Source organism: Gekko japonicus, unplaced genomic scaffold (assembly GCF_001447785.1).
Source record: "Gekko japonicus isolate JY-2015 unplaced genomic scaffold, Gekko_japonicus_V1.1 scaffold2234, whole genome shotgun sequence".
In the NCBI taxonomy this organism is placed as follows: Eukaryota; Metazoa; Chordata; class Lepidosauria; order Squamata; family Gekkonidae; genus Gekko; species Gekko japonicus.
The window spans coordinates 16,006-27,026 of record NW_015163155.1 but is presented as its reverse complement, the minus strand read 5'-3'; the positions used below and the strand labels follow the sequence as shown (position 1 = coordinate 27,026).

The 11,021-nt window shown below is 42.2% G+C and overlaps 1 protein-coding gene across 1 annotated transcript in view; it reads left to right on the top strand.

Moving 5' to 3' along the window:
- The window catches only part of LOC107106845 (dynein heavy chain 12, axonemal-like), a gene marked incomplete at its 3' end in the record, with an annotated part of 54,131 nt that overhangs the window by 31,158 nt on the left and 11,952 nt on the right, over positions 1–11,021 (top strand). The window contains 6 exon segments of the mRNA XM_015407059.1: positions 1,803–1,997; positions 3,076–3,197; positions 3,319–3,601; positions 7,317–7,436; positions 8,910–9,066; positions 9,569–9,741. Of these exon segments, the coding sequence (XP_015262545.1) occupies positions 1,803–1,997; positions 3,076–3,197; positions 3,319–3,601; positions 7,317–7,436; positions 8,910–9,066; positions 9,569–9,741 (1,050 nt within the window).

Below are 11,021 nucleotides of genomic sequence, written 5' to 3'. Positions count from 1 at the left end.
CTTTCCCTCCTTCTTCCCTTCTCTTTCTTTCCCTCTTTCCTTCTCTCTTTTTATCCCCTTCCCTTCCTTCTTTCCTTCTCTTTCTTTCCCTCTTTCCTTCCTTCTTTCCTTCTCTCTACTCTCTCTCTTTCCTTCTTCTGTGGCCCAACTCTAGTGAGAAGGGGTTTAAACTTTAAACCCCTTGTCTCTTCACTTCCCCTCCCCCCCGCAGGCCAGCTGGGGAAGGGAAGGGGAGGCTTTTGAAGATGCCTCCCCCCCTTTTGCTTCCCCTTTTGACATCACTTCCAGTTATGTCAGGGGGCATGACATATGGTAATAGCCTAGTAGCTCATTTTCTACGAAATGATCCCTGCTTAGAAGATTATAACTTTTCATAGGATTGCATTGTAAAAACTAAGCTATGAATCAGGAATTCTCTGTGTTGAATCTTGCCTCTGTCATGAACTTAGTGGAGAGGGATATGGCTTGGTGGTAGAGCATATGCTCTGTATAAAGAAAGCCCAGGCTCAGTCTTGTTAAAAGGATCCAGAACAAAGTTTTTAAAAATTGTGAATACCCAAAGGTGGTGCAACTTTGATCATCCTAAAATAACAGTATTTCGTACATGTGAGACTCATTTCTACATACATGTGTATATTTTAAAATATATATCCCATCCAGAAGGAAGATTCTACCATACTCTCTTGGAAGGAAAGTTCTGTATCAAAAGAACATACCAACACCGTTTTCAGCTATGCAAAGTATAAGGAAGAACAGTTTATTCGACCTTGTAGATCCCAAACATGGGGCCTTTAGGCAGCATGGTACCCACCTAAATGTTTCCTGGTGCCTCCCAAGTGTTTTTAAAAAGTAGGCAGAGTCAGGTGGGGCTTTTGTCCAGCAGAGTTTCTGATTGACCATTGTGTAGATTTTTTAAAATGTTGCTTTGGCAGCAGCTGCCACCATTGCCCATGGAGATTCACTGTGTGAATGATATAAACTGCTGCCGCCAAAACAGGGAATTCAGAGAACGTGGTTGTTATTTTGTACTACAGCGATATGTCAGTGATTGATTTAAAGCAAAATAACCCTGGTGGTGCAGGAGGAATAACCTCTGTGGAGCACTGGGGCAAGGAAAATGTGAGGAAACCTGCTGTACAGAAGCACAGTGTAGCAGCAATGGGGCATTTAGCCTGAGTTGCCACAGTTAAACCACACAAGTCCTTCCCTGTGTGGAAAGCAACTAGGACACTTAGAAAAGAGCAAGAGTCCAGAAGCACCTTAAAGACTAACAAAAATTCGTGAGTCATTGCTCACTTAGGTTCAGATTCCTACCTAGCCATGATGCCCACCTTGGGCCAGTTACAGTCTCTGTCTTAATCTACTTTCACAGCATTATGAGTATCAAATGAGGAGAGGAGTGAACCATGTATACCATCCTGAATTCTTTTAAGGAAGGGTGGGACAACAAAGTTAAATGAATACTTTGATCTCCCTCCTGTTTCTATTATCTGTTTTGGTAATGTAGAAGAAAGATCGAGCAGAAAATTTCCGTAAACAGAAGGTTGGGTATTTTCACCAATTCCCTGCTCCCATTGCTGACTTCTGTCTTCTCATATTGTTCCTGGGTGGGGTCTCTTGTCCCCCAAAAGCAGCATTTCAGGTCTTATTTTGGAATGGGAGGTACGGCTCTACTGGCCAAAATCCATTCAGTCAGCAGAAACAACCGTTGAATCCAAGCTAAAATTCTTCATTTTCTGTGCCTTGCTTTAACCCTTTTTAGTCAAGATCTCTTATGCCAAGTACTTCTTTGTATTTTTAAGGAGTGGGAAGATCGCTTGATTAGAATTCAAGAGACTATCGATGAATGGTTGAAAGTGCAGGCTCAGTGGCTTTACTTAGAACCCATATTTTCTTCGGAGGATATTATGCAACAGATGCCTGAGGAGGGGCGTCAGTTCCAGACTGTGGACCGATACTGGAGAGACATCATGAGATACTGTGCCAAGGACCCCAAGGTAAAATAGTATTGATGAGGTCAGTAGTTAGGAGGTGAGGCAAATACATGGGGTTGAATCATGCAGTCTTCATTCAGATGAAAGGATTGCAGATCTTTTCCTCATTCTCCTCTTCTCCCAGCAGCCCTTTCTGAGCTCTGGAAGATTTATTCCCAGGGTTTCAGAATCCATGTGGACTAAATAGCCATGCAGATCAGGAGGCCACAGGGAGAGGGGGATTGAAGTAAAATCACGGATGGAAGAGACAGAATAGACAATGTTGTCCCCTTCCCCTCTGTGACCTCCTGACTGGCATGGTTACTAGACCCACATGCCTCATTCCACTGAAGCAAAACTTCTTACTTAGCATAAGGAAGGCATTGGATCCAGTGTATTAACAGGCTGCAACAAAAAAGTTCATCAAGAACCAAAATCAAACTAAACCACAAAAAGAAGGAAAGGAAAGGAGAAGAAAGGAAAGGAAAGGAAAGATAGCAGAGCAGTAATTCTTATCTAGGCAGTCAAAACATCCAAACAACTTTTTGAAAAAGAGCCTCAAGTTTGGTGCCTAAATGCTAACAGGTAAATCTGATTTAGAAGGAAGCTCTGTGATTTGGTACCCCAAGGAAAAGGTCTTATTCCAGATAGCCACTTTGCATAGCAGGGGCCATGGAATATGAAGTGGATTTCCAGTAAATTCTTATGGAACCGGTAGTCCTTTCAAAAAAATTATTGTGAAACTGTAATGTGTCTTTCCTGCCATGTGAACTGAATGAATGCATGTACCAGGAAGAACCAGGGTTGCCTGTGGCTCCTTTCTGCATATGCATGTGATATAAGAACAAATGAGAAGCCAGTGTTGGATCAGGCCAATGGCCTATCCAGTCCAACACTCTGTCACACAGTGGCCAAAAATACCAGGTGCCATCAGGAGGTCCAGCAGTGGGACCAGGACGTATACGCTCATATATATATGCTCATTTGCTGTTTTAAAGCAGCTGTTGGTGTTTCTGAGACCTTTTACTGATGGTTTGGGCATTGAAATCTCTTTTCTATGCTAATGCCTGGTATGCATACTGATCATACCTTATTTATATAGGTTCTTGCAGCAACCTCATTGACAGGCTTGTTAGAAAAGCTTCAGAACTGTAATGAACTTCTCGACAAAATAATGAAAGGACTGAATGCTTATCTTGAGAAGAAACGTCTGTTCTTTCCCCGGTATGCTATATAGTGCTCATGATCAAGCTAGAATATGCCATATTTGTATATTTGACACAAAATATGCATAAGTACACACAGTAACTTGGTGGGCTTGCCATTTCTTTGAATTTCTTTGTAGCTTTTTCTTCTTATCCAATGATGAAATGTTGGAGATCCTGTCAGAGACTAAAGATCCTCTCAGAGTCCAACCTCATTTGAAAAAATGTTTTGAAGGTATTGCTAAGCTGGAATTTCTTTCCAATTTGGATATCAAGGCAATGTACAGCACTGAAGGTGAACGTGTGGAGCTGATTTCAACTATTTCAACTTCTGAAGCAAGAGGGGCTGTAGAAAAGTGGCTGATACAAGTGGAAGATATCATGCTGAGGAGCATTCATGATGTCATTGCAAGATCACGGCTGGTATGCTTTCATTAGAATGGCTCTTGCAAGATATTTAATTTAATTTCAGGCTATTTTTTTTAGTGTTTATAGGCCTGTGGTTTTTCTCCTCTTACTTGACATTTAAGCAAGTGAACACTGTGGTTGTTGGGGCCAGAATGTAACAAAAACCTGGAAAGAACAATAAAACAAACGAGAGTTTTACATGGCATTACATAGCTCATGGTCTAAATCGGGGGTGTCGAACTCATTTGTTACAAGGGCCGGATTTGACATAAATGTCACTTCATTGAGCTGGGCCATGTGTGCACATAAAATGTAGCACAAGGTACCGGAGATATACACTTTATAAAGATTATTTCAGATGCTGAATGGCAATAGTAGGTGTGATTGGATTAGGTGTGATATGCAGAGGGGGTAGTAGGTGTGAAGATATCAGCACTGGTAATGAGACAGTAAACCTAGGTCTCAATTTGGTACAGAAGGATTCAGTCCAGGAGGATGCAAAGAATAAACAGAAATAAGTCTGAAGAAGTGAGAAGTGACTCATGAAAGCACATACCCTACCCAAAATTTTGTTAGTCTTTAAGGTGCTACAGGACTCTTACTCCTTCTACTGCTATTAGAAATCTCAGCATTTGAAAACCAGTGGGGAAACATTTTAACCTTCCAGGACATTCAGTTGCAGAGTTGCAGTTCTCTTATAAAGGAATTTCAAAGGGAGATTAGAAGGAGAGACTGCTGAATTGCAACTGATAATGAAGCTCAAGACAATGCATTCTCCTGGACTGAATTGAGACCTAGGTTTCTTCTCTCATTATCAATGCCTGCTATTGTCATTTGGTGTCTGAAATCACTTCAGTTTCCAAGATATAAAGACAGATGGACTCACATTATAGCTGTATCTGAAGAAGTGAGCAGTAACTTATGAAAGCTCATGCCCTTTCACTAATAAAGAATGCAAGCTGTGCTGCTATGTCTCCCCCCCATCTTTTAGAACTGGAAAGGGGGATTTCTCCAAGTGCCATGGGATTCCATCTCTCTCTCTCTCTCTCTCTCTCTCTCTCTCTCTCTCTCTCGCTCTCTCTCTCTCTCTCTCTCTCTCTCTCTCGCTCTCGCTCTCGCTCTCGCTCTCGCTCTCTCCCTTCCTTCACCCCCTCCTTCTCTCTGAAGAAGTGTGCTTCCACACAAACGCTTATACCTGGAATAAAATGTTGTTGGTCTTCTTAAAAGTGTGACAGGACTTCATTTTCTCTCACTCTCTCTGGCTCTTTTCTTCCCCCTCCCTCCCCAGAAGAGGAGGAAGAGGGGGAGGAGCCCTCAGCCAATCGAGGGAGGGGAGGCTTGGCTTTCTTTTTCTGTCCTCTGGGAAGCAGGAAATAGGAGAGACTGGGCAAAAGGAGCTGTGATTCAGGAAACAGGAAGCAGGAACAGGAAGCAGCAGAGAGCCAGTTGCTCGTGGATCACATAGCAGCCCTGCAGGGGCCAGATCTGGCCTGTGGGCCATATGTTTGATGACCCTGGTCTAAATATTTAAACCTCTTAACAGCATTTATGTTTGCTTGTGGTATGACAAGGGTTTGGGTTATTTTTAGAAAAATAAAAGAACAAAATATTTCTGACATTTTTGCATTAATCTGCAAAAAACACTTGAATCTTTTGTTGTACAACTTGCAGTTGCATGTTCTTAATTTCTGTAGATACCTGTATGAAAGGTTTGTTAAAGGATGATACTTAGGTTTGCCAAGTCCCCCCGGGGGGCGGGGAAACCCCGCCCCAGAGGCCCGTTCCCCGCCACCGGCGGATCAGGCCCCGGGGGGAACTCCACCCCTACGTGCACGTCACCTGGAAGTGACGTGGGCATGGTCATCCGAGGGAAAACTCTATGGTTTTCCCTCGGATGGTCGTGGCCCCGCCCCCAGCGTGCCCCGTGTGCCTGCGTCACTTCCGCACGCGCTCCAGCCGCCAGCCAGGAGTCCCCCCCTGCGGCTCAGTTCTCACTTGGCAACCCTAATGATACTACAGGGAAGCTAAATGATTTTTTTGCAATGTTGCAGAAGTTGACAGAGAGATACCTATGACTGAATCACTGAATCACTGTTTTTAGGAGGGCTTCTGAAGATCTATGTCAAATCAAGGTGATAAGAAATTACCAGTCCTAAGTAGAGTTACACCCTTCTGTGTCCATTGAAGTCAGTGGGCTTAGAAGGGTGTAGAACTATTTAGGATTACATTGTAAGTTCTTCACCTAGTTAACAAATAAAAATCAACAAGATCCAGATTACTTTCAAAACTTATTAAAGAAGTCTAATATAAACTTGTCAGTCTTTTAGACAATGTGTCATTAAAATATGCTTTTTTAACCACAGGACTGTAAGATGCCCAATGTAACTTTTAAAAATGGGTTGGGGTGAGAGTAGGAAATAGTTTCGGTTCTAGATAAGTTGATAGAAAGCATAATTTAAGTTAAGATTTTTAAAACACGTCCTTGTAGTCTGCAAGGTTAAGGCATCATATGTAAATCATAGTTTACTGACTGTGCATACGATCGATTTGTCAAATAGAGTTATTCTTTTTATGTGTAACTGATGCTGTGAAGAATTTGTCGTTTTATGTTATAAACATTGAAGGGATACCAGTGGCTAGTCAGTAAAAATTGGTTCATCTCAATCTTGGAAATGTCAGCAAACACATTTAAATATACCTATTCCAGTAAGAGCCTCCTAAGCCTAGCACTGCTGTGTTCTAAGCACCTCCCCTACCCTTGACATGCGCCTCAATTTTCAACCCTTTGCCAGCAAGATCCTAAGCTGGCTGGACCTGGGAGTCACTGCTACGTAAGTAACAGTGCCATCTGATGTCTGCTCTGGTGTTTGCTCTGGACCGTCACCCTGCAAGTCCTAAGATATGCCATTTGTTGGTACTTTGTGGGAGCTGTGTTTGGTGTTTTCTGGCTTTCAGGTTGTTGGCACTTCCTGACTAATAGTGTGTATGGTTTATAGCCACTAGGATATACTCTCTCTGCAGGCCTCTTACCTAGATTCACTTTCAGCGTGGGAGTGTTGCATCAGACATCATTGTTGAGCGGGTCCTAGGCTTGCCAAGTCCCCCTGGGGGGCGGGGAAACCTCCGCCCCAGAGGCCCGTTCCCTGCCGCCGGTGGATCGGGCCCCGGGGGCAACCCTACCCCCAAAGCACGCGACGTGCACGTCACTCGGAAGTGACGCGACCACGCCGGGCACGCTGGGGGCGGGGCCACAGTCATCTGAGGGAAAACTTTATGGTTTTCCCTCGGATGGTCGTGGCCGCGTCCCCAGCGTGCCCGCGTGGTCGCGTCACTTCCGGGTGATGGGGTTGCGGCGCGCGCGCACTCCCGGAGCAGCGCTGGAGTCCTCCGCTCCAGCGCCGATCCGACTTGGGAACCCTAGCGGGTTCCCAGGATACTTATATATGAGGAAAGGTTAAAATTTAGAAACAGAATACTGGACAGAACAACTCTACGTACTACTGGGACTTTGACAGTAACTAGTTTTAAGCTGGACACTGCTTTGTGGCTAAATGGCAGACTTACTAAAAAAAAGGGTCCAATTTAATTTTGAATCCATAGAAATTTGATGACATTTTAAATATCATAATCACAACCGGATTGATTGCCCAGCTGAATCATTGTAAGAACTGAATATAGTGTTCTGAGTAATTAATTGTACAATGGTAGTATCATTCATTAACTTTCATAGGCATATCCAGAAAGAGAAAGAAAAGACTGGGTGAGAGAGTGGCCTGGCCAAGTAGTTCTCTGTGTCTCACAAATGTTCTGGACAAGTGAAGTACATGATGCCATAGCTAGTGGCCCACAGGTATGATGATAGTATCTGTATTATCTTTTTATTTGGTTGTTTACTTCTTATTTAATCATATTAAAATTGTGTTTTTTGTTATTTTCATATTCATGTTAACTACTTTGAACTGCTAAAGTAGGATATACATTTCTACAGCAAATTAGATAAATTTCCTTTTTTGTCAAAATAAAAATTGAGTGTAACAATTAAAAATCAGTCCTAAAACATATGAAATAATTCACCACTAAATATTTGGAGGAGCAGTTAATAATCAAATTGGTAAACTGGATCTTTGTAATTGATTAATTACAAATTTAATTATTGTGTTTTTTAATTTATCAATTAATTGGTATCTCCTAGTATTTATTAGTGGGGTGAGAGCTGTGGTAGGCTTGAGGGTGGGAGCTACTGTCTCTCTTCCCATATGTTCCCCAGAGAGTCTTGCGCTGTGCAGATCAACATCTTCTGGTAGTCCCTGGCCCGAAAGATGTCCACTTAGCCTCGACCAGGGTCAGGGCCTTTTCTGCTTTGGCCCCAGCCTGGTGGAACACAGTCCCATCTGAGATCAGGGTCCTGTGGGACTTGTTACAGTTCCACAGGGCCTGTAAAATGGAGCTGTTCCACCAGGCCTTTGGTTGAGGTGGCAGATGCTCAACCATCTCTGCCTCCCCAGCTCATTACATCTGCTCATAACATCTGCTTCAGTTCCTTCCTATGCTATTTTGCTTCAAGAATGTCAACAGGGCACTGTAGTAAAATGGGGCACTATCAATTATCATGTGACCAACATCCTGCAGGAGGCATTGAAGTTGTTTGTTTTAGTTGCCATCTTGCTCTGATTGTTCTAAATTTTAAATTTAAATTTGGGTTTTAGATTATATATTTTAATGTTGTAACCACTATGAGCCCAATTGTGGGATAAGGCAGGATATAAGTCTAATAGAATAAATAAATAAATACTGAAGGATCTAGAAGAATCAGGTGATATTTTTAGTGAAGTGTGCGCAGTAGGGTGTAGGAGGAGAAATGAGTGTCCTACTGTGGACAAACACTAAATTATATGATCATACACTGAAATTTCTCACTAAAGATGGTATTTTTTTTGTTTCTAGCTATAACAGGTATGCAACATTAATAAGCTAGTGCCAAATATAAATACTGGAAACCTAATAGATTCCAAGTACAGTGCTCTGTTCTCTCTCCCCCCCCCCCACTTCCCCTCCCCTTGTCATACACACACACACAGAGAGAGAGAGAGAGAGAGAGAGACAGGCTTCTTTTGTTCCTTTTGTTCTCCACATTTGGTGGAGAAACATAATTCTTCTACCTAAAAGAATGGGAAACATTGAATGCAAGGGAAATGTATGTGATCAGGACATACTTATTGTATAGCACTATAATATTCCAAGCATTTTAAGAAGATTGTGAAAAGATGAATGACAATATGGATCACTTACTCAGAAATTTTTGGAATCTATGTTCACTTTGCAGGGCTTAAAGAATTATTACAATAACCTTCAGCTACAGTTAAATGACATTGTAGAGCTGGTAAGAGGAAAGTTGTCTAAGCAAACAAGAACTACATTGGGTGCTTTGGTTACTATTGATGTACATGCTAGAGATGTTGTCATGGAAATGATTGAAAGCGGTATGTAAATTTTAAAAATATAATTTCTTCCTTGATTTTCTGTCATTATATAAATTAGATCCAAATTTATTGCAATGCCTTATGTGATTTTTATCTGTTTTTCTTTAAAATAGTTACTTTTTAATCCTCTCCTTATTGAAATATTATTCGTGTAATTCATTTAAACCCACTAAGTAAGTCCTGTAACAGTAACAGCAAAATGGAACAGAGCCACAAATTCAAAGCCTCCTGTATTTCCTTCATGTTACCCTTACAGGGTACATTGAGACTGAAAGAAGCCTGATAAAGGGCCAATATTAAAAACCTACTGTAAAGTTATTATATACAAAAATACATGTATTTATTAGAAAGACAAAAACATATAAGGGCCCAATTAAAGCCTAGTTACAAAGTACAACCCTTGTGGTTCTTTATTCCAGGTATTGGGTCAAGTTTGTTTTCCCCTCCCTGTGTCTTACTACATTGAGACCAAATCCTAAGACATTTCCCCTGTTATTACCAGGTGTGTTGAATGAAGCAGATTTTCAGTGGCTTGCTCAGCTGCGATATTACTGGGAGTATGATAATGTGCGGGTGCGCATCATCAACTGCAATGTAAAATATGCTTATGAATATCTTGGCAACTCTCCTCGTCTCGTCATTACGCCTCTCACAGACCGATGTTATCGTACTTTGGTATGCCTTTATATAAAATTTCTTATTAGAACATCCGAGAATTCAGATCTTATGGGATATCCTCAGGCATTTAGGATAGCAATGTGAATAGATCTTAATGTGATTTTCAGAGTATTCAATCTAGAGAACTGTAATCTTGTTTAAATCCACTAACTTCACCAAGACTTAAGTGTGAATGATATTCTCTGTCTTGGGTCTGCAGTTTTCAGGGACAGTTTTCGTATGTTATTGTATAATTTTGATATGTAGTAATTTCATTGTACAATACAGATTTTTCTTAGCTATCTTGAGCATATAAATGGAAAGGGGAGATATAACTCAAACAAATAAGATATGTGTCTGTGTGCATGGGACAGGGAAGGAAGGAAGGAGAAAGATGAAGGATTTGGTGGGAGATGTGAACATTAAGGCAAAGTATGTTGGATCATCCTCTGGTACATATAATTCTACATAAGAGACGCCAGGCCAAAGGCCCATCCAGCCCAACACTCTGTATCACACAGTGGCCAGAAATACCAGTGCCATCAGGAGGTCCACCAGTGGGGCCAAGACATTAGAAGCCCTCCCACTGTTGACCCCCCCCCCAAGCACCAAGAAGACAGAGCATCACTTGCCCCAGAGTCCCTATCTATACCTTGTGGCTAATAGCCATTGATGGACCTCTGCTCCATATGCTTATCTAATTCCCTTTTGAAGCCGTCCATGCTTGTAGCCGCCACCACTTCCTGTGGCAGTGAATTCCATGTGTTAATCACTCTTTGGGTGAAGAAGTACTTCCTTTTATCCGTTCTAACCCGACCGCTCAGCAATTTCATGGAGTGCCCACGAGTTCTTGTATTGTGAGAAAAGGAGAAAAGTACCTATTTTGGTCATGGACTCCCCTGAACATTCCAACACGCTCCAAAATCAGTTCGCTCTCTGATCTGTCATTCAGAGGGTCTCCCTATCCACTGGCTGCTTTGCCTGAGTCCTGCCTCCAACATTCTAAACAGTTTGCTGTACCTCTCCCCCCCACAGCCAGTCAGAACACAGAGGTCATTTGCATATGTGGCCTGATTCACCTTTGCCTCGGAACACAGAGGTCGTTTGCATATGCGGCCTCACTGGCCTTTCCCTCTAACATTCTAAACAGTTTGCTGTACCTCTCCCCCCACAGCCAGTCAGAACACAGAGGTCATTTGCATATGTGGCCTGATTCACCTTTGCCTCGGAACACAGAGGTCGTTTGCATATGCGGCCTCACTGGCCTTTCCCTCTAACATTCTAAACAGTTTGCTGTT